General features: G+C 44.8%; 3 protein-coding genes, 1 long non-coding RNA gene and 1 pseudogene across 12 annotated transcripts; 4 read left to right on the top strand and 1 right to left on the bottom strand.

Moving 5' to 3' along the window:
• The first annotated feature begins 3,018 nt into the window (after positions 1-3,018).
• LOC119300572 lies at positions 3,019-5,523 on the top strand. The gene is made up of 2 exons (XM_037577494.1): positions 3,019-4,307; positions 5,167-5,523. The coding sequence occupies exon 1, from the start codon at positions 3,019-3,021 to the stop codon at positions 4,255-4,257; it is 1,239 nt and encodes a 412-aa protein (XP_037433391.1). The 3' UTR covers positions 4,258-4,307; positions 5,167-5,523.
• Positions 5,524-5,720: 197 nt separating this feature from the next.
• On the top strand, positions 5,721-7,861 carry LOC119298592 (annotated as a pseudogene).
• A 4,857-nt stretch (positions 7,862-12,718) lies between these two features.
• On the bottom strand, positions 12,719-14,198 carry LOC119300571. Its single transcript, XM_037577493.1, has one exon. The coding sequence runs from the start codon at positions 14,196-14,198 to the stop codon at positions 12,759-12,761; it is 1,440 nt and encodes a 479-aa protein (XP_037433390.1). The 3' UTR covers positions 12,719-12,758.
• A 5,212-nt stretch (positions 14,199-19,410) lies between these two features.
• On the top strand, positions 19,411-20,455 carry LOC119304380. Of its 7 annotated transcripts, none has more exons than XR_005148230.1 (3): positions 19,411-19,927; positions 20,043-20,270; positions 20,337-20,455. XR_005148230.1 is itself a non-coding variant. In XM_037581562.1 (2 exons), exons 1-2 carry the CDS (start codon positions 19,636-19,638, stop codon positions 20,058-20,060), a joined length of 321 nt encoding a protein of 106 aa, XP_037437459.1. In that variant the 5' UTR covers positions 19,411-19,635; the 3' UTR covers positions 20,061-20,436. The 7 variants fall into 7 exon arrangements, 1 of the variants encoding a protein (XP_037437459.1); XR_005148229.1 differs by having other exon boundaries at positions 20,043-20,253; positions 20,326-20,430; XR_005148228.1 differs by having other exon boundaries at positions 20,043-20,253; positions 20,323-20,429.
• Positions 20,456-20,460: 5 nt separating this feature from the next.
• On the top strand, positions 20,461-21,769 carry LOC119304382. 3 transcript variants are annotated; one of them, XR_005148236.1, is made up of 3 exons: positions 20,461-20,601; positions 21,127-21,277; positions 21,393-21,769. It is a non-coding gene; the product is annotated as an uncharacterized LOC119304382 (long non-coding RNA). The 3 variants fall into 3 exon arrangements; XR_005148235.1 differs by having other exon boundaries at positions 21,381-21,769; XR_005148233.1 differs by having other exon boundaries at positions 21,127-21,769.
• Positions 21,770-22,388: the final 619 nt, after the last annotated feature.

The raw sequence follows: 22,388 nt of genomic DNA, 5'->3' as shown, positions 1-22,388 counted from the left end.
GAGAAGGAGGGGTCATCGGTGACGTAGTCGATCACAGGGGCATCAGCATCATCACGGGGTCTATCGAAGAGAAGAGGGGGGGGGGGGAAACAGTAAATACATAGCAAGCAAGTGCATAACAGGATAACAGGCAGAGCTAGACGTGTTCTAACGCGATGCTACACGATACCGGCGAAGGGGGAAGTCAACCGGGAATGTTTTCCCGGTTCCGGACCTGTGTCAGACAAATGACCAGCGGGGGAAAGTTCCATGTTCAGATAGTTAGAGGCATTTGACAGGTAAACAGACCGCGTGTTTGTATTTGTCTCGTCGTTTTGAGCAACTTTCATGTACAAAGTTTTTTTCATCCGAGTTACGGATTATTTGATATTAATTTTCAAAGATTTAAACAATTTCTGGAATTCTGGAATAACCTAAATTCGAATTTAAACAGTGTATTAGTTTTTATACACCCGGGCAGCTAGCCCATTAGAATGAAAGGTGGGTCCATGGGCTGAGTAAGCATACACAGTCAGCAAGTCAACAGTCAAAGTTTGACCTGTCAAAGTGTGAATAGTGGCCATGGGGCCTACTTGTCATTGACTGCTGTTTTAACTAAAGTGCTAAACAGATTTATTTAGCATGGGGATCCACATGTCATCTACACATAGGCTAATGTAACCACTAATTATCATCTACTGGTCCGTCTAAACAGGGGCTATCCCCATCGGCCATGGCACAAGCCGGCCACTAGTGTGCTTGGGCATGCACGCACGGTGTGCTTGGCCAAGCCGGCCACTGGGGCACCACAGCCAGCAGCTACAACAGCAGTAGAGCAGCGATACTAGCGGCCGTATACATCAGCAGCAAAGGCGGCACCTAGCAGGGGTTGCAGCAAAGCAGCCGCACCGACGAGGCAAGCAGAGCAGCAGGTACAGGCAGCGGGCGACAGCAGTAGCGCACGGGAGCAGCAGGAAGGAGGAACGACAGCAGCGCAACGGCAACGGCAGGAAGCAGCAGCACACGCAAGCAGTAGCAGTGCGACAGCAACGGCGATAAGCAGAGCAGGAGGGTCGCGGGCGGCTGCGGGGGAGCACCTTGGACGCGGTCAAGGTGAGCGACGGCCAACGCCGGGCGTGGCGGACGCGCGCACAAGGGCGTGGGGCACCCGGGAGTGCGGTCGGGGCGAGGCAAGGCGCGGCCCGGGCGGGCGCGCTGGGGCGCAGTTGGTCGCGGCCAGAGGCCGGTGAGCGCGGCCAGGGAGTGCGAGTAGCGCAACTCCGGGCAGGGAAGGTCGGGCGGTGGCCTACGTCGACGGAAACTATGGGGAAAGGCAGGGGATTGGCGCTGCTCACCGAGAGGAGGTCGGTGGTGAGCTCGTACGAGGCCGGGATGGACGAGGTGATGCGGATCGACGTCGAGGCAGCGGCGATGTACAAGATGAAGATGGTGGCGATGGCGAGTGTACGGGCCTTCCCCGCTCGATTCGGTCCTCGGGATGGACGAAGTGGACCGTGGCAGTCCTTCTGGGCGTCTTCTCGCGGCGCGGGGAGCACGGTGGTCGCGGCCATGGCGACGGCAGCAGCGGTTTCACACGAGGAGAAGAGAGAGAGCGAGGGAAAGGGGGAAGTGGGGGGCTAGGGTTCGTCCATGGGCAGAGGGGAATCGGGTGGCATCCTTATCCTCGTGGGGGAGACGGCGGATGCTCGGCACGCGGCCATCTGAGCAATGGACGAGTGTTGTTCGTCCAGCACACCCTTGTGAACAGAGATAGGAGAAGGTGCTGGGGTGGGCTGGGCCTGTGTTGTGCACATTGGGCCTAAGTGCACAGTGATCCACCTCATCTTTTCTATTATCTTTCTGCTCTCAACTGTTAGGCACTGTTTCACATTTTAATTAAATTCAAAAGAATTTTGTTGCACATGAAACTTGTCACATAAATACCTTGCAATGCTTTGGGATATAACCACAAAGTATAGGGGCATTTTGTAGCGTACAATTAATCCTTTATTTTTGAAAGGACCAATTTATTTGCTGTTGGAACACTTATAAAATTCCTAGGGATTTATCTGTGGGTCAAATGAAGTTAGTTCCACAAGAAAATGATCTGGTGTATTTATAGAACTATTCAGACATTTTAGTTTTATAGTTCGAGGGAAAAAATAATTTGACTTGTCTTTTAAAAAAATGAATTTAAGGTCGGTTTGGAACAAAGGGAAGATTAACAAAAATTAATTATGATGACGTGGCACCATTAACAGGAGTTTACTATAGCGTGACACCCGGGGTGTTACAAAGATGAAGATCGACTGTGTGATCGTTGTTGTGCGTGCGAATATATGATCACACACAGAACTTGGCATATGTGTCGATTGGATTGTGATGGGATCCAAATTGTAAAAATATCAACCCCATATTTGATAGTATATCAATATTATCATATTAGTCTTATAGAGTACTTTGTATTCTATTACTGACAACACAGCATCCCAAAGCAACATAGAGGTTGTAAGTAGTGTTTATTTCATGACACAAGAAAACACAATGATGTGAGGAACAGAAAACTTAATTTATAGTCGCACTTGTTTCCTTACTTTTCGGGATATTGTGTGCCCCTAAAATTTAACATGCGAGTACCCTTCTTGTTTGATTTTCTTATCATGACCTGATTATATATTCATCTCATAAAAATCCATCTCTCACTGTTATTTTTTGAGAAAATCTCCCATTGTTCTTTATTCTTCAGGAAAATCTATCACTGTTATATAGTAGTTTTTTTTTTTGAGTAACTGCTAGGAGTTTTTTTTTTTGAGTAACTGATATAAAAACCTATAACCTATATTTTTTTATAGTAGTACTAGGTGCACACAAAAAAACTCTGTTTAATTCCAAAGCATGGGCTACTTGGAGTCTTGGACTATTGCGTACATGGGCTCAAAGCATTAAGCCTATATATAATGGGCTTGGGCCATGCGTACTATACACAAGTAGCCGACCAGCCAGAGGGATCCAGAATCTCCATCCACCCACTCTCCAGCAATGTCCAGCGAGCCGCCGCCGCCGCCGCCAGCAGCGAAACCTCCGTCCATCCCCTCCACCACTGCCCTCGCCACCGCCGCCGACGGGACCACCACCATATCCTCCCTCGGCCAAGACCAACTTCTCGACATCTTCCTCCGCCTGCCCAACCTCCCGGATCTCGTCCGCGCCGCGCTCACCTGCCGCCCATGGCTCTGCGCCGTCCGCTCCTCCCCGTCCTTCCGCCGCCTCTTCCGAGCCCTTCACCCAGCGCCCCTCCTCGGGATCTTCCTCAAAGTGGACGACGACACCGCCCCCTCCTTCGCACCCCTGCGCCGCTCGGATCCCGTCGTCACCGCCGCCCTCCGCCGTGGCGACTTCTTCCTCACCTCCCTCCCGCTGGACGACGCCTGGACTGTCACGGACTGCCGCGACGGTTACGTCCTCCTATGGAATACTCTCTCGGCCGTGGCTGTGGTGAACCCCATGACCTGGGCTGTGGACGTCATCTCCTTCCCCGATGATGTCGCGGATGGGAGTCTCAGCGATTTCGGCTTCCTTGGTTTCCACCTGCTGACTTCCGACGAGAATCCCCGGTCGTTCCGTGTGGTCTGCCTCTGCGCCGACGTCTCTAGGGTTCGTGCTGCCGTCTTCTCGTCGGATACAAGGGGTTGGGCCGTCCACCCATGGGTGGAGATCGGTGGTGAAAACAGCCTCAAGTACGGTGCAGGCACGATGGTGGACGGTTCAGTTTACTGGCCTTTCTATGCCGAAGGACGCATTATCAAGATCAACACTGCCTCCTCTGTGGATCTACCCTCACACACAACTATTGATTACTGGCAAGACGATTTCATCGTTGGGGATACCAAGGATGGAGAACTCTGCATTGTCCGTGCATCCGATGATTTTCGCCTCCATGTTTGGATCCGTAGTGTGGGCGGTGATGGAATTGGGATTTGGGTGCGGCAGAACATGCTCTCTTTGGGTGCGGAAATTGATCGGGTCACTCGGGGCTTGGAGGGCCAAGTCAGGGTTGTGCAAGTGAGGTCTGGATGTGTCTACTTCTCCATGACACGCATGACTAATGCTGGCACACAGCGCACCTGGTTCTTCTACCTTTCATTGGAGACCATGGAGATCGAGTTACTAATCCACGGCACATTTGATGACTGTGCCTTTCCGTATCATATGGCCTGGCCTCCTTGTTTGATTGGTGATGATGGGAGCACTGGACATGAAGTTGAAGCTTCTTGCTGAAGTCTGCACTTGTTTGCCGTACGAGGAAATGAATGAATGGGATTTTTCCGGTATGAGTTTACCACTATTAATTACTTTTCTGATGATGCAAAATAATATCTGGTTGACATTGAAAATTGGAAGATCGTGCTATTCTATCTTGATGGTTATGCCTAGAAACCTTTAGATGATTTCAAACTATTGGTAAAATTCTGCTAGAAGATGTTGCATTTGCTGCTAGGCCCCATTGACCAATTTGTTCCTACTGTTTGTGTTTGTGTTCTCTCATTTATTGAGAGAAAAGCACAGCAGTGCTAGCTCTGGAAAGTAATTATAATAATCTTTGAATATAATTAACTTCAGATATGCATCTGTGACTCTAACAAGAATCCCTTTATGCATATTACTTTTTTTGTACATCACAATCCCTTCATCTTTGAGGATGCAAATTTTCTTGTTTTCCATTTTTCTTCCACTGCACAACCTCTTAATTTTTGAGGATATGTTTTTCAACCTTTGCTGTTCTTTGTTGTGCGCACATAAAATAAGAAATTGGCTTTTAAGTGCTCAACTATTTGCCTCTTCTTCTTCTTAGGGATATGTTCCCGACCTAATTTTTATGGTAGCTTAGTTGCGACTTGTTATACTTGTATTTCAGTTCACAATGTTAGCCAGTTGTTCCCTTGACTAGATATCGGAGAGTTCTGAAAGTAGTTATTGTTTGCTGCATTCTTTCTGCATCTCGGTGCTACTGTTTTGTTCTACATTTACTGCAATTTACGTTCAGATTTTTAAAATGCAAGTGTCAACCATGTTCAGTTTCTTCCAAGTATAGAGATAGCAGAGTAGAATTGCACAAGTTACATCCTGAAGCAGTGCACCGAGTAGGAACTCACACAAGATTAACACACTGCTTTTGTGATGCAACAGCAGCAGGGATATTTGCGTTTTTGCGAAAGAGGAGGGGAATCTGCGGGTGGCAAGTCGTCGTTGTGCTTGGCATCGAAATGCATTATTTCTGGTGGCTGCTCATGAGGAAAGTTGGGAATCAACTGCATTTGTTGTGATAGATTTGTACAAAGGATACTTGCTTTTGCAATGTATTGCCTCGAGTAGTGGCCAGTGCCCAGAATGATACCGTGAGTCTGCCTATCATTTTAGAACATTCAGCAACTGAACCTTTTATCTCTTCTCCGGTTATTTAATCGAGTTTAAGTTTCAGTATGTTATATTCAAGTAGCAGAACATTATATGGCAAAGTTTCACTGCAATTTCTTTTGTTGAGAAGATCTCCCACTGTGTTTTTTTCTTTTGCTTTTAGAAAATCTCCCATTGCTATATGCTCCCTTCTTCCCGAGATAGATGGCGTGTAAATTGAGTTACAAAAACCAATGCCTCTTATGTTTGACCAAACATATATAAAAAATATGTATATATAAATAATACCAAATGAATATCCATATATCCATTGTTACATTAATTTTCATAATTTCCGTGAAAAGGATATATTTTTCATAATTTATTCGGGCTATCACGTATACATGGCCCAATCCCATGGGCTGGGGCATCGTGGACTGTCGCGACGGTTACATCCTCCTGTGGAACTGGAACATGATGTCCGTTGCTGCCGTGAACCCCATGACCTGGGCCGTGGACATCATCCCGTTGCCCGAGGATGCCAGGGAAGGGTGTCTCCGTGGTTTCGCCTGGCTTGGTTCGCGTCTGCTGTCTTGTGAGGAGAACCCCTGGTCGTTCCGGGTGGTCTGTGTCTGCGTCGATGTGTCTAGGGTTCGTGCTGCCGTCTTCTCGTCGGAGACATGGGATTGGGGCACTGGGCTATCCACCCATGGGTTGAAATCGGTGGTGACAACAACCTCAAGTACAATGCTGGCATGCTGGTCCATGGTTCCATTTACTGGCCTTTCCATGGCGAACACCGCATGATAAGGATCAACACAGCCACCATGGAGGTCACCAATGTGGATCTACCCTTGCAGGTGGACGTTTTGAGGTGCAATTACAAGGCTGGGGAGACTAAGGATGGTCACCTATGCATTGTCTATGCATCTCATGATGACTTCCTCCTCCATGTTTGGATCCGTGGTGTAGATGGTGATGGAATTGGGATTTGGGTGCCGCAGAACATACTCTCTTTGAGTGAAGAAATTGGTCGGGTAACTCGGGGCTGGCTGGGCCACCTTAGGGTTGTGCAAGTTAGGTCTGGATATGTCTACTTGTCCATGAAATGTATTACCCCTGTTGGCATACTCCGCTGCTGGTTCTTATCCCTTTCATTGGAGACCATCAAGATTGAGTCGCTCATCCACGGGACATTTGGGGACTGTGCCTATCCGTACATTATGGCATGGCCTCCTTGTTTGATTGGTTGTGATGGGAGCAGCACTGGGCATGAAGTTGAAGCTTCTCACTGAAATCTGCACTTGTTCGTCTTATATGAGGAAATTAATGCAAATTTGCAGGTATGAGCTTAATTAGCATTATAAATTACTTACTTTGTTGACGCAAAATTATATCTACTTAGTTGGCATTGAAAACTGGAAGATCGTGCCTTTGTATCCTTCCTACGCAATGGTTATGCTCATAGAAATCTTTAGATGCCTGATAACCGTTGGTATAGTTCTGGAGCTAATGAATTTTATTGAAGATTGGATTTTCATCTGCTGCAAACTTTCTATGGAATACTGCTATGTTTTATTTGCTGCCAGGCCCCATCGTTTAATTTTTTTTGTTTGTGTTTTTCATTTATATAGAGAAAAACACAGGACAGCTAGTTCTGGAAAGTAATTATAATAAACTCTGAATGAAATCAACTTTCAGATATGCAGCTGTTATCGATACAATTCTAGTTCTTTTTGCTGCACAATCTCTTCATCTTTTAGGCTGCAGATTCTCTTGTCTTTCAACTTTTGTTGTTCTTTGTTAGTGCGCGCGGCTAATAATGTAAATAAGCTTTTAAGTGCTTAATTGTTTTTTAGTATGCTACCGACCTAATTTCTATATTACCTGCAATTTATGTTCAGTTTTTCAGAAAATTGTCGTATAAGATCACCTTGTTGCAAGAAAGCTGATTTTGGAAGTGTCGAGTCAACTGTACTCAGTTTCTTCGGAGTATAGGACCACCTTAATCTTGTGTCTTAATCATTAATCTTGTGCAAATTCTACCCTTTGGTGCAAGAAACTTGGTGCGTTTCCTAGTTATATTTTTGGAAGAACAGAATTGCACAAGTTGCATCCTGAATCATCGCACCAAAGGGTAGAATTTGCCCAAGAGTAAGACGCTGATTTGATGTAGATTAACACGCTGCTTTTGTGACGCAACAGCAGCAGGGGAGATTTGCGTTTTTTGGCGAAGAGGAGGAGAACCTGTGGGCGGACCGGTAACTGCAAAGTCGTGTGCTCGGCGTCGAATGCATTTATGTTGACTGATGGTGTAAAGTTGGGAACCAGACCAGATGCATTTGATTTGATCGGTTTGTAGAAAGTATGTATTGCCAGATTGACTCAGGTAGTGAGTGGTGAATGCTCGAAATGATATAGTGAGTCTGCTGCTTTGCCAATTGCCATGAACAGTGTAATCTGCTGTCGTTTCAGAACATTCAGTGATATGGTGAGTTGAACCTTCTGGATGTTGTATTCAAACACAACATTTTGTGGCGATGGTTTCAGAATGGTTAGTAGATGGGTTCAGGGGAGTAGTGATTTCACTCGCGGAGATTTATTTCAGGGAACTCTCACCTATGAGTTCAGATATATAGGTGGAGAGCGCATCCCTTTCGGAGCTCGTTTTATGGAAGTGTAAATTTCCTTCTGCTGCATACTTTTTGTGGAATACTGCTATGTTGCATCGGCTGCTAGGGCTCAGTAACCAATTTGTGTTGTTTATTTCTAGAGAGAAACCAGGGCTCCTAGTTTCTACTTTTGTGCCTGGAAAATTAATTATAATAATCTTTGAATAAATTGAATCGTTGGACACGCATCTGTGCTACTAACAAGAATTCCCTTAATACATACTACCTTTTACTAGTAAGATCTGCTAATTGTGTGATAACAACTTGCTTGTGGCTTGTTATGCATATATATATTTTTGGTGTCTTAGTTGTGACTTGCTATAAGTTGCATTTTGGTTCGCAATTTTAATTAAGGAGTTGATGCCTTGGGGAATACTAGTACTAGATATGAAAGAATCATGGAAGTAGTGGTAATAATAGAATATGAGTAAAATGGAATTTGTAAATATGTGTCTCTGCTTGTAACCAGAATCCTCCAGTACACATAATATTTACTAGGAATACTTATGAATTGTCATTTTTTTTAATTGTACTAGCTTGAGCATGGGCTTCTTGAAGTTTGGTTGTTTCTGCTGCATATGCCCAGCTAACAGCATGATTTAGCTTGTACTGAGTGCTTAACTAAAAATTTCATATTTGGTGACTTATTATACTTGTATTGAGTTCATGATATTTAGGCAGTTAGTGCTTTGATGGACTAGAAACCTAATACTAAGGAACTGACTGTTCATTTTTCTGCATCTCTATATGCTTATCTTGAGGAATAAAATCCGAGTACTGTGACTTGTCATGATATTAGGCAGTTGGTGGCTTGTACTATAAAACTTATTGTTCATTCTTCCCATTCTCTATGGTCATGTTATATCTTTATTAGGAATGGAATCCATGTCATGTGACCGATGTGTTTACAAGAATTGGTTTTGTTTTGCCTGTGTATTCCCTCAAGTAGCTTTGAGTTATATCAATTATTGTATTGATTTGCTGATCAACATGTAACGTAACCCTATAATCTACCACTCTTTAACGCGATAGGATTAGTTGTTCATTCTGTTCAAATACTACAACAGTAGGACAGGGCACATGGCCATATCCCACTTAACTCATAGGCTCATAGCACATGGGCAAGTTTGTTTGTTTGGTGCCTATGGATGCCACATAAAGGGTGTGGCCACCAAAAACATGCGCGCACTCAGATGATTGAACGCCTTAACAGGTTGGAGGGGGTACTACAGTGGTCTTGGTCTTGGCCCGACACCGATCGAGTCCAGGCAAACAAACACCTTGTCCTTTTTTTTCGAAAAGTAGGTTATCCCGCGGCCTCTGCATCAGAAAGATGCATGCGGCCATTTTATTAATAAGAAACACCTTATATTCTAGGGGTGTGAAACCACCCCAGTTCAGGCCTCGACACCCAGAGCTCCTCGTTAGCACATCTGATGATACACGGCACCAGTTCTGAAGGGAGCGCCACTCCTGGCCCTGGCGATCATCGAGGCATTTCTCCATGATAGAGCACGAGGCTGCTAGCTATAGCATCAAGGTGCAGCGCCGGCGCCTCAACTTGCAAAGGGTCTGTCTGAACTCTTGTACTCTTCTGTTGCAATGCTTCAGAATGTATGATGACCCAGAATGTATGCTTTAAGAAAGACCGACTTTCCAGAATGTGAATGCCAATGATATGAAATATTACTAGTATGAAGATCGATATGCTCCAACAATGCTCTTATCACGAGGTGAGGTCGGTCACAGAGATATCAGCACTCGTACTTGTCCGATTCAACGGTTAGTGTCTTATGTTGGCTACCAACCTTGATTAGGATCTCCTTTCATGGTGATTGAGTATTGTAACTGGCCTCAAATTTCGTATCATATATCATATCCAAGGATTAGCTCAGATTACATCCATGATTAGGCATTGCATGCAATGTCGGAAAATGTTTGGCACTAGCAGTTCTTTACAAGTTCCAACAAGTCATTCAACTTACCGCATGCTGATTCTCTTCCCAGAAATATGCTGATTCATCAGAAAAACGGAACAGGTCTCTTGCAGCAAGGGCGAGGAACGAGGATACATGCAGGATTCACGGTGCAGCAGCTAGGACGCAAAAAAGAAGAAACTATGTACTTGCAATACTATTAATCGGGCACCAACTACTTAACACTTTGAGTTGAAATTACAAGTCATTGCTAAGCCACCACGAAAGTTTCATGAGAAACATATCCCAAATAGTTAAGCACTTACTACCTCCGTACCAAAATACAAGACGTTTTTCTAGGCTAAACTAGCCTAGAAAATGTCTTATATTTTGATACGTAGGGAGTAGAAGCCAATTTTTATGTCATTAGCTGGGCATGCAACAAAGAATAACTAAGACATCTTTAAAAATGAATATATTGTGTAACCAAAAACAGAAGACAAGAAAAATCCTATCAACAATCCACACATCACATTAACAAATGCTAGTACTCCCTCCATCCCAAAATTCTTGTCTTAGATTTGTCTAGATACGGATGTATCTAATACCAAAACGTGACTTGATACATCCATGATATTTGTCAGAAGCACGTATGCAGTATGGGATTTTTGTCAGAAGCACGTATTGATGTTTGAATGAATTATCATTGTATTAAAATTTAAAACTACTTTTTCATAGCAAATGAGTAAGAACTAGCTATACTGAACTACTGATATAAGTTTACCCAACTACATGGCAAAAAAATTGCATAAAGTGGACAAAAATCTTTCGAGACGTGATGATTTACCACAACATTCCGGTGTGGCGTTGGACGTCGGACCAAAGAGCCGCGGCAGAGCACACAAATCTTTCGAGACGTGATGATTTACCACAACATTCCGGTGTGGCATTTTTCACATTCTGAAAATGTTTGCAGCTCAGTTAATTAGCTAGCCGCCTAGAGTAGAGTCGGTCTTTCTGAAAGCAGCTTCAGACTGCACGCTCTGGGTCGGCATCAGGATCTACATCATGAACCATTCATTCATTCATCGCATCAAAAGAGTACTAGTCCAATTTACACAAGACCCTTTTGCAGGCACTGCTTGTTGCTGCTCTAGCGCCATTGTGTAGAAATGCCGTCTTTTTGACCGGTTACTTGCAAGACAGAAGCAACAGCGTCCTGGCTAGTTGGGGGCAGACACTGGACTGGACTGGAGCATCACAATTCCTCGAGGCTTCTTTTTTGCACTGGAGTATTAGATATCTAGCCCATCAACTGCTTAATATCGCAAACTGAATACAAGTATAGCAAGTCGCCACAAAAGCGAGGTGCATATATTTTATTTTCTGATTTTCGGCACATCAAGGAAACCAAAACTATTTCTACTTGTTTCCCAGCTGGTAACACGCCACCTACCAAAGATTCATAGGTGCTGGAATTTCCATTCAAAATTCACATCTCTGCCAGTGAAATCACTACTCACTTGAACCTGGTTCTTTGCCGCAAAATGGTGCATCTGAATGCAGCATACTGAAGGCTCTTAAATAATCGAAAAGGAGAGAGATGATCAGTTATTGAACGTTCTGGCATGATACTACACTTCATTGCAATTGGCAAAGCAACAGACTCACTACATCATTCTGAGCATTGACCACAATCTAGGCAATACACTCTTTCTACAAATCCATCATCATGCTGATTCCCAACTTCACATGAGCAGTGAACAGAAATGCATTCCTATGCAGTTGCACGCCCACCCATCCGCAGGTTCCCCTGCTCTTCGCCAAAAAACGCCAATCTCCCCTGCTACTATTTTGCATCACAAAAACACAGTGTTAGTCTGTGTAAATTCTACCCTTTGGTGCAATGTTTCAGTATGCAACTTGTGCAATTCACTCTTCTAAACAAAAAAATTAAAAAAAACACAACAACTTTCTTGCAAATAAGGTGATCTTATACTCCAAAGAAACTGAACATAGTTGACGCTTGACATTTTTTTATGACTGAACATAAACTGGTAGCAGTTAAAATAGAGCAAAACAGTAAACCGCAGATGAAGAAATAATGCAACAAACGGTAACTACTTTCAAAACTCTCTGATATCTAGTCAAGTAAGGGGCCAGCTGGCTAACATTGTAAACTGAAATACAAGTATAACAAGTCGCAACTGAGCCACCACAAAAGTAAGGTGGGAACATATTCAGAAGAAAAATAACAGATAAGCATATTACTAGTTGTGCGCACAACAAAGAACAAACAAGGCTGAAAAAAGATCCTCCAAACTTAAGAGATTATGCAGTTACAAAAAAAGTAATTCGTATACAGGGAATCTTGTTAGAATCACTGGTGCATATCAAAATTTCATTTTTCGAACTTTATGCACATCTGAAAGTTCAGAATATTATAATTACTTTCCAGAACTAGCAGTCCCGTTTTTCTCCAAATAAAGGACAAACACAAACTGTAGAAACAAATTAGTCCTAGCTGCAAATGTAACATAGCAGTATCCCACAGAAAGTTTGCAGTAGACGAAAATCTGATCTTCCATCAAATTCACTAACTGCAGAACTGAACCAATAATTTTAAAGCATCTAAAGCTTTCTAATGTGATTAACCATTACTTAAGATACAAAGGAATGATATTCCAGTTTTCAATGCCAATTAGATATTATTTTGCATCAACAAAGTAAATAATAAAGATTAACTCATACCCATAAACTTCCATAAATTGCCTCCTATGATAAACAACTGCAGGCTTCATTGAGAAGCTTCAACTTCATGTCCGATGCTCCCATCATCACCAACCAAACAAGGAGGCCAGGCCATAATATACGGACAGGCACCCCCATCAAAGCATCCCTCGACCAGTAACTCAAGCTCCATTGTCTCCAGTGAAAGGGAGAAGAACCAGCAGCGGAATGTACCAACGGGTGTCATGCATGTTGTGGACAAGTACACGCATCCAGACCTAACCTGCACGACTTCGAGGTCGCCCTCCAGGTCCATAGTGATCCTATCAATTTCACTCAGACCAATTGTCTTCTGCGGCACCCAAATCTCAATCCCATCACCATCCACACCGCGGGTCCAAACATGAAGAGCAAAATCATCAGATGCATAGACAATGCAGAGTTGGGCATCCTTGGTCTCCCCAGCCATGAAATTGCACCCCTCCACCGTCACCTGCGGGGGTAGATCCACAGATGTGATATCCATGGTCGCAGTGTCGATCCTTATCATGCGCCCTTCGCCATGGAAAGGCCAGTAAACAGACCCATCCACGAGTGTGCCAGAACCAAACTTTAGATTCTTGCGTCCATAGATTTCCACCCACGGGTGGACAACCCAATCCCACGTCTCGGACGAGAAGACGGCGAGACGAACCCTTAGCTTATCCCCGCAGACACAGACGACGCCGAAGGACGAGGGCTTCTCATCGGAGCACAGCAGGTGGAAACCAAGGAAGGCGAAATTGCGACGTTTCCCAGCCTTGACATTGCCGGGCAACGGGATGATGTCCACGGCCCAGGTCATGGGGTTCACGACGGCGACGGAGGGCTTGTCCACTGACGGCCTATCGAGCTTGTTCCATAGGAGGATGTAACCGTCGCGGCAGTCCATGACACCCCAGGTCGTTAACGTGCCGGCCTTCACTGGGAGGGAGGTGAGGAAGAAGTCGCCGCGGCGGAGGGCGGCGGTGACCTCCGGATCTGAGCGGCGGAGGGGGACGAAGGAGGGGGTGGCAGCGCCGTCGATGTTGAGGAAGAGGCCGATGGGGGGCGTCCGGTGGAGGACGCGGAAGAGGCGGCGGAAGGACGGGGAGGAGCGGACGGCGCCGAGCCAGGAGCGGCAGGTGAGCGCGGCGCGGATGAGGGCCGGCAGGTTGGGCAGGCGGAGGAAGATCTCGACAAGCTGGTCCTGTCCGAGGGAGGATACGGTGGTGGTGGCGACAGCAGAGGTGGTTGGTGGTGCGGTGGTGGTGATGGTTGTGGTTGTGATGGTGGTGGTGCCATCGGCGGCGGAGGTGGTTTTGATCGTGGTGGTGGTTGTGATGGCAGTGGTGCCACCGGCGGCGGAGGCGATTAGGGTTGTGGTGGTGGTTCCGTCGGCGGCGGTAGCGGTGGTGGTGGTGGTGGTGGTCATGGTCGTGGACGAGATCGACGGAGGTTTAGCTGGTGGCAAAGCCACTGCCGCCATTGCCGGAGTGATGGAGATTCTGGAGCCCTGGCTGCTTGGTTGGTTCTGCTGTATACTTGACGCTTGGCCGGCCCAAGTCCATGAGATGCTTCAACGCTTTCAGCCCATGTACACAAGTGGTCTAAAGTATGTCATGCGCTGGAAAGGCCCATCAAGTTTTTTTTTAACTTTGTTAGGGACATGTGAGGAAGAGGTTTCTCATGCTGCAAGATTAGGACCCTGTCTGGTAATCCACCAACTCCCGGAATCTGCGGAGCGAGGAAAATGAAGCTCCGTCAATTTGAACTGTAGCTCCACCAGCTCCGGGACACTGAACAGGGCCTAATTCTTATTAATTTCGTCTTTGTTTCTATTTCGATGTACTACATGAAAAATCTTCAGCTGCCCAGAAAACTGATTGCCAAATTAGATGCTATTATAAGAAACTTTTGGCGGAAAGGCAAAACTTTATGCCTGAGAGCTTGGAAGGGTATTTGCACTCCTAAAAGGGATGGTGGGTTAGGAATAAGGAACATCCAAGCCTAATCCTCTCTGCAGCTTGGAGAATTGCATAATGCCTTGAAAGTCTTATGGCCAGAGTTCTCAAAGCTAAATACTTCCATGACACCTTCATTTGGAGAGCTAGGCCTAATGTCCACAAATCTTCCTTTTGGACTGCCATTATTAAAGTTTGCCCTATGCTTTACTCTAACTCTTTCTATCAACTTGTCGAGGGTAATGTATTGATATGGAGTTCCCCCATGGTGTTCTATTTGGAGCTCTTTTTATCATCATCACATAATTCAGCACCAGCCTTACATTTATCCCTCCAATTTGAAAGATCTATGGTAACCTAACCATAAATCTTGGAATGAAAATCTTGTTTACTCTCTCTTTGATGTTTAGGCAGCAAACATTATTCTCCAAACCCCCCTATAACTTGAACGGGAACTACTAAGAGTGCATACAAGCTATGCGTACATATTCTTCATCAAGAAGGAGCTCCTCAACCAAGGCAGTTGTCTACTCTTGTAAAAACACTTATTTTCCAGGTTTGGAAGGACAATATCATTGCTATGATTACGGAAATCCTTTTGGAGCTCGGGCTCCAGTGAGGCCTCCAGATTCAGATTTGAAATTTCATTGAAATTCGTATTTTTACATTTCAAAAAATTCTGAAAAAAATCACAGATATACATGAAGGCATAATACACATGTGTGTAAATTTTCAGTTCAAAATACATTGAAATGAGGGCTGTGCAAAAAAGACAAATATGGGGCTGTTTAACACATGATACTATTCATCCTCCCAGGCCATGGATTTGTCTTTTTTGTACAGGTCGCAACTCAAGGTATTTCATCATGAATTTTTACACACATGTGAGTTACATCCTTACATACACGCATATTTTTTTTCAGAATTTTTTGAACCATAAAAGTTTGAATTTGAATTTTTTAAAAATAAAGGCCTCCATGGAGCTCGGCCTCCAAAACGCCTTTCTCCTATGATTATCACAAAGTAACTACATAAGAAAACCGAGGCACGCGGAGATAACCGAAGACGGAGCCGGGGCTCGCCGTCGTGAAGCCGGAGCCAGGGCTCGCCGGTGGGGTGACGGAGGAGCTCGACGACGCAGCGGCCTTGAAGTGGGCGCGCGAAGATTCGGTGCGGACGGAGCTGGAGCGCCAGTGCCGCGCCTACGAGCAGTTCGCTGCTCGCGCCGTGGCCGCGACGAGGGAGGCGTCGTCGTCCTCGATGACGACAGCGACGACGACGCGCCGCCGCCGCCGGTCCGCCAGGGCGACGCCGGGCAGGGGTCCAGACGGGGCGGCCGCGTCAAGGAGGAGAAGGACAATGAGGACGACGGCGGGGATGGCGGCGACGTCGGCGACTTCGCCACGCTCAGCGCGTTCTTTGGCCCGTACTTGTAGTGCAGCCGTTTTTTTACTAAACTTTGTTATGTAATGTCATGTTATGCATATATATTTTTGGTGGCTTAGTTGTGACTGCTATAAGTTGCATTTTTTTCACAAATTAATTTAGTTAATGCCTTCGGGAATACTAGATATCAAAGAATCTTGAAAGTAGTTTAATAAAATATGAGTAAAATGGAATTTCTAAAATATGTGCGGTGTTTCTAACCAGAATCCTCCGGTACACATGCTATTTATTAGGAATACTTCTGAATTGTCATTTTTTTGTATTGCACTAGCTTGAGCATGCGCTTCTTGAAGTCTAACAGCATGATTTAGCTTGTGCTGAGTGCTTAAATAAAATTTCATATTTGGTGGCTTATTAGTGACTTATTGTACTTGTATTCAGTTCATGATATTTAGGCAGTTAGTGCCTTGATGTAGTAGAAACCTAATAGTACTAAGGAACTGACTGTTCATTTTTCTCCATCTCTATGCTCATGTTGATATCTTCAGGAATAAAATCCGAGTAGTGTGACTTGTCATGATATTAAGCAGTTGGTGCCTTGATGAAATACGGTACTATGACTACTGATGTATTTACAAGAATTGGTTTTGTTTTGCCTGTATATCCCCTCAAGTAGCTTTGAGTTATATTGATTATCGTACTGCAGCTTTGCTGATCAGCACGTAACGTAACCGTGTAATCTACCACCGTCGATAGGATTAGTTGTTGATACTGTTCAAATACTACAACAGTAGGACAGAGCACATGGCCATATGCCATTTTAGTTGAGAGATGAGTTCTTGGATGCCAGGTTCTGGCTTACCACATAAAGGGTGTGGCCACCAAAAACATGCGCGCTCTCGGACGATCGATCGATCGAACACCTGAACAGGTTGTAGGGGGCACTACAGTGGTAGTAACACAATGACGGAGTACTGTAACTGACCTCAAATTTGGTATCATATATCATATCCAATGATTAGCTCAGATTACATCCATGATTAGGCATTGCAATGACGGAAAATTTTGTCACTAGCTAGCTAGTAGCAGTTTACAAGCTCGAACAAGTCAATCAACTTACCGCAGGCTGATTCTCTTTGAAAAAGCAAGAAAAATGTAACAGGCCTCTTACAGCAAGGGCCGAGTAACGAGGATTCACAAGGTGCAGCAGCTAGGACACAAAAAAGAAGCTACTTCCAAAATTTTAATCGGGCACCAACTACTTAACATTTTGAGTTGAAATTACAAGTCATCGCTAAGCCACCACGAAAGTTCCATGAGAAACATATCCCAAATAGTTAAGCACTTAGAAGTTAGAAGCCAATTTTTATGTCATTAGCTGTGCATGCAACAAAGAATAACTAAGTAACACATCTTAAAAATTGAATAGATTGTGTAACCAAAAATGGAAGACAAGGAAAATCCTATCAACAACCCACACATGACATTAACAAATACTAGTAGTAACTAATATGAAGTATGGGAATTTTGTTAGAAGCACATATTGATGTTTGAATGGATTTTCCATTTTATTTAAATTTGAAACTACTTTTTATGGCGAATGAGTAAGAACTAGCTGTTCTGAACTACTGGTATAAGTTTATCTAAATACATGATAAAACAAATTGCACACAAATCTTTTCAGACCTGATAATTTACCATATGTATTCCCGTGTGGCGTCGGACCAAAGAGCCGCGGCAGAGCACACATATTGGACTAGTATTTCTGTATCTCGCGTGGTTGGCATTTTTCACATTCTGGAAATGTTTGCAGCTTAGTTAATTAGCTAGCCACCCAGAGTAGAGTTGGTCTTTCTGAACGCAGCTTCAGACTGCACGCTCAGGTTCAGCATCAGGATCTACATCCTGAAGCATTCATTCATTGCATCAAAGAGTACACAAGACCCTTTTGCAGACACTGCTTCTTGCTTGCAAGACGAAGCAACAGCGAGAGCATTAGAATTGGGGACAAACACTGGACTGGACTGGAGCATAGAATTCCTCAAGGCTTCTTTTCTGCACTGGAGCATTAGATATGTAGCCCATCAACTGCCTAATATCGCAAACTGAATACAAGTATAGCAAGTCGCCACAAAAGCGAGGTGCATATTGTTGGTAGTATCACATTTTCTGAATTTTTTTTCGAAAAGGGGGATTCCCCGGCCTCTGCATTAGAACGATGCATACGGCCATCTTATTGAACAAATAAATAGATTCCAACAAGGTCTTAAAGTCTCCAAATGAAAATAAAAAGGAGTTCACACAGAGCTAAAAGGGCTAGAAGCCAAACTAGCCAAATAAAGGACGCCACAACCGGCTGGCAAAAGAGAGATAGGTAAACTAATTGCCTATCCTATTACATGACCGCCATCCAAACCGGTTGAAGATATCCCGAGCAACCATCTTCCAGCGGATAGATCCAGTAACCAAACGCTCCTTGGCCTCCTCGGAGTGAGTAGCGACCATGAACGGATCAACGTCGTGGCTCGGAAAATAACCTGCAAAAAATGAATGCATGTTGTCCTGTTAAAAACCAAATCATTTCTGCAATTCCAGAGTGCCCATAACAAGGCGCAGACTCCTACGCGAATATGTCTCGCTAATTCGGGCTCTATCCCGTTAAGCCACGTTCCAAATAACGTGTTGACAGAACTCGGTGGAGTAACATTTTCTGATTTTCTGAATACACATCTACCCCCAACAGGAAGGCGATGGCCTCGCTCACCATGTTCGTCGCCTGGACCATTTGGAACGAGAGGAATGTGCGAGTGTTACGTCAGAAGAGTGCCCCACCGACGGTCCTACTCGCCAACATCAAGAAGGAGGCCATGCTTTGGGTAACTGTGGGTGCTAGAATGTTGGGATACTTGATGATGCGAGAGTAGTTGGTCACCTTTATTTGTGTTGTTGCGGCGCTGTCTGTGTTGTAACACGACCATAAACTCTATTCCTCTTATCTCTACTCCTAATGCACGAGTTGGTTGAATAGTCCCATCCCTTTCGTCTGGTTTTTTTTCGGCTGGTTTTTTTGTCCCAACTCCCACCACCATATCCTCATGTTGATATTTTTACTATCCCAATAAAAAATTTCCTAACCTTTTCAAACTTTCCTAACCAAATATGTTACAAATAGGCAGGATCTGATAGCACTTACCAAACAATAAAATCCAGGCGCATAGCAATCAATTCCAAATCTTAACTTTCCTAATTTATCGATCCTCGGCTTTTCGAACAACAAACTTTCCTAATGGCACAGTTCCTACCTCGTTCGTTCGTTCGTCCCTACTCTCCTTCCCATCGATCGCAATCGCAACTCCCTCCCCTCACCCCCACCCATTTTTATTCCCGTGGAGCAGGTGAAAAAACCGTGTGATGAAACATAATCCTTCCCACGCTCACACCCTACCCTATTACCCTCTCACCTACGACGCCGCCCCCGTTCCCCACGGACGCCATGGCGGCCGCAGCCTTCCGATCCTCCTCTGAACGCATCGTCGCCTGCGACACCGCCTAACCACGGTCTCCACTGGTGCCGCGATGGTCGCGGCCTCCACTCACGACGGGATCCGGCCTCCACTACTGTGCATGGGTGCGACGGGATATCGGGATCCACCACTCCTCGGCCGCCGCTCGACCTCCACGACCGCGCCTCGCCAATGCTTGGTTCCCCGCATCCCGCCCTTCATCGATATGGACTCGTGCTATTCGACCCCATGGTGCCATGCTGGACGCGTGCTCCGCGGTCCTCCCTCCCCTCCCTCCATGGTCTCGTATAGTCAAAGGACGATGGCGAGCCCTGGCACGGACGCGTGGGCTGCTGTTTTGGCTGGTAAGTTTTTCATTGATTTCTTCTCCGTTGGAAATCGTTCAGCCAAGATTGTATTTCCGAGGTTTTTCACGACTCAACTTTTCATTTTCATTGAATGAATTCAGATGTCCTACAGTGCAGGCTGCAGGCATGAACTATTATGTATATAAATGATGAATGGGTGCTGCCTTGAACCATCAGCAGATTAGCGTTGCTTGCGTTGATCAAACGTTTGCCCTGGACATCCTGCTTAACGTCGACGGCTGCAAGACTAGCAGGCTTGAGATAATCACGCTCCCGCTCGCTCGGCCTCCTACCCCGCACGGGACGAGATCGGTACACTGATGGTAACAGCTTCGACGAGGTCACCTCTCCTTCGCAGCTTCTCCTCTGACCTTGTCGCTCCTCTATCTCAGTAGACCACTTGCAGGTTGCCGAGGCCTTCCGCGCATTTGACGGAGGCAACGGAGGATGCATCTCAACTGCCCAGCTTGTGCGCTCCATGCTGCCATTACAAGTGGCTGGAGGAATGGTGTATGCTCACAAGGCGCGTGATCCTTCTATAAAATTCTGGCTATATGTGCATTGCCTTATTGGTTCTAATTTAGTTGTGCTGGTATATTTGGGTTCCTATAGGCCAAGTTGTTTCACCGGACAAGAATCCCACGAACCTTAATGTGGTGCGAAAGTTTCAGGTGCATCATTCTCTTCTGCTCTATTGCGTCGTGTGCTCCATGCCTGTACCTTATGATTCAGGAGTGCCCAGTGACAAAATGTGTAATATTTGTAGAGTCGATGCTCTAGGCGAGGGATAGTCCGCGCGATGGTTTCCAGTTATATGAACAAGCTTTTTGAAAATGATCAAGTAAAGAAAGAAATCTTTCATGGTCGTACCTATTTCATTCGTGGGATTTAGAGGGCTACTAGCTCGCTATGATTAGACACTTAATTTGTTTGCTGTTGAACTAAGTTTGGTATGGTGTAAGAAGCCCCAAGTTATCTTGTAAAAAGGATTCTTATGATAAGCGTTGAAAGCAACTTCTGAACTTCTATATAGATATTTAAGTGTCAATACCATATTTTGTTATGACACAGGAAACCCAAGTTTTGATGCCAGAGATTTACCTTCGATGTTGCATGTGCATTACTCACTTTATCCAATCGTCCTACCGTTGTGCTTTTATTTGAAGTTCACTGAATTTCTTGTAATGACATTACAGGGATGATACGATCGACCCAACTGTTAGCTTTGGAATGCATTTTGGGGTCGACTCATGAAGACGACGGCTAGATTGCACCAACATTTGTAGCTTCTGTATAAATGATTCAGATTGTCTACAAGCAAGGAAAATGATTATAGGGAATAAAAAGGTATGCGCTGCTCCATAATACCCAGTTATTGTCAGCAAACTTGCTTGTACGCCATGCAAGAACGACAGGTGGATGAACATGCAGTTCAACAATGACAATTCAGGCACTGACGCAGGAGACCTAGCGATTTGACACCACAGACTCAAACCTATGCCAGCGGCATCGAGGAAGGTGTGGAGCTCCTGGCCTCCTGAGGACGCCGCCGGGCTCATCGGAGCCCGACATGGTTGCAGTATAGAAGAAACCCTTACTCCCACATGTGTCCCTTTTTTCCTCCGCGTTGCTTCTATGGACCAAAACCCTAGCAAACTCCTCTCCAAGCACGCGATTGATTCCGTTCGTATACATATGACGGTTTAATGATGATGCAACAAATTTCATTTTATAGTTTTGCTTGTGGAGGTGATTGTCATTGAAAAGCATAATTTTTTTAATGGATGTTACTTGCCAACTCGGATGGCTCTTTATATATTTAAAATTGTTTGTAAACCATGGATGAGACTCGGCATTGGCGGTGTGGAAATTGACATGAGATGCATTGTTCTGTTGCTTGTTCTTTGGCCAATCAATAACATAATTCTCTATTTTTTATGTGTCTCTGTGTTGAACTCGTACGGGTTTTGTCAGTACGTAGAGATAATAATATGCAGATTCAATGATATATATGCAGAATGTTTGTTTTTGCTCTTTTAGTAATTATGCAGATCAACAATACATCTTCCGGTAAATGTGTTAATCCTAATAAATCAAGGACAGTTGCTGATTCTAGAGATTTATAGAAGCTAATAAGTTACATCCTTGAGTAATATGAGAGAATTAAGATTTTGATGGAGGTAAACCTATCCAACACGGTACACAAGCTCTTGTTAGTTGAACTATTTTAAAATTTTGACTTCTCAGGTTTGAACCTTTTTGTACCGGAGCTAAACCTATCCAGCGTGTTCGTGAACCTGAAGCCACTTGCATGGTTGTCAAAAGAACTAGAGGGAGCTAAACATACCCAGCGTGTTCGTGAACCTGAAGCCACTTGCATGGTTATCAAAAGGACTAGAGGTAAATTGCTTGGTACTTGGGGTGTTATGTTACTGCTATTAGTCATTGCTTGTGAACT

This window comes from Triticum dicoccoides, chromosome 5A (genome assembly GCF_002162155.2).
Source record: "Triticum dicoccoides isolate Atlit2015 ecotype Zavitan chromosome 5A, WEW_v2.0, whole genome shotgun sequence".
NCBI lineage: Eukaryota > Viridiplantae > Streptophyta > Magnoliopsida > Poales > Poaceae > Triticum > Triticum dicoccoides.
This window is presented reverse-complemented; position numbering and strand designations above follow the sequence as displayed.

What these genes read in the sequence shown, in the direction of transcription:
- LOC119300572 (XM_037577494.1), top strand. Translation starts at nt 3,019, where the DNA reads ATGTCCAGCGAGCCGCCGCCGCCGCCGCCAGCAGCGAAACCTCCGTCC.
- LOC119300571 (XM_037577493.1), bottom strand. Translation starts at nt 14,198, where the DNA reads ATGGCGGCAGTGGCTTTGCCACCAGCTAAACCTCCGTCGATCTCGTCC.
- LOC119304380 (XM_037581562.1), top strand. Translation starts at nt 19,636, where the DNA reads ATGGTCGCGGCCTCCACTCACGACGGGATCCGGCCTCCACTACTGTGC. An exon ending in GTGGGCTGCTGTTTTGGCTG is followed by an intron (nt 19,928 to 20,031) that starts GTAAGTTTTTCA and finishes GAATGAATTCAG; the next exon opens with ATGTCCTACAGTGCAGGCTG.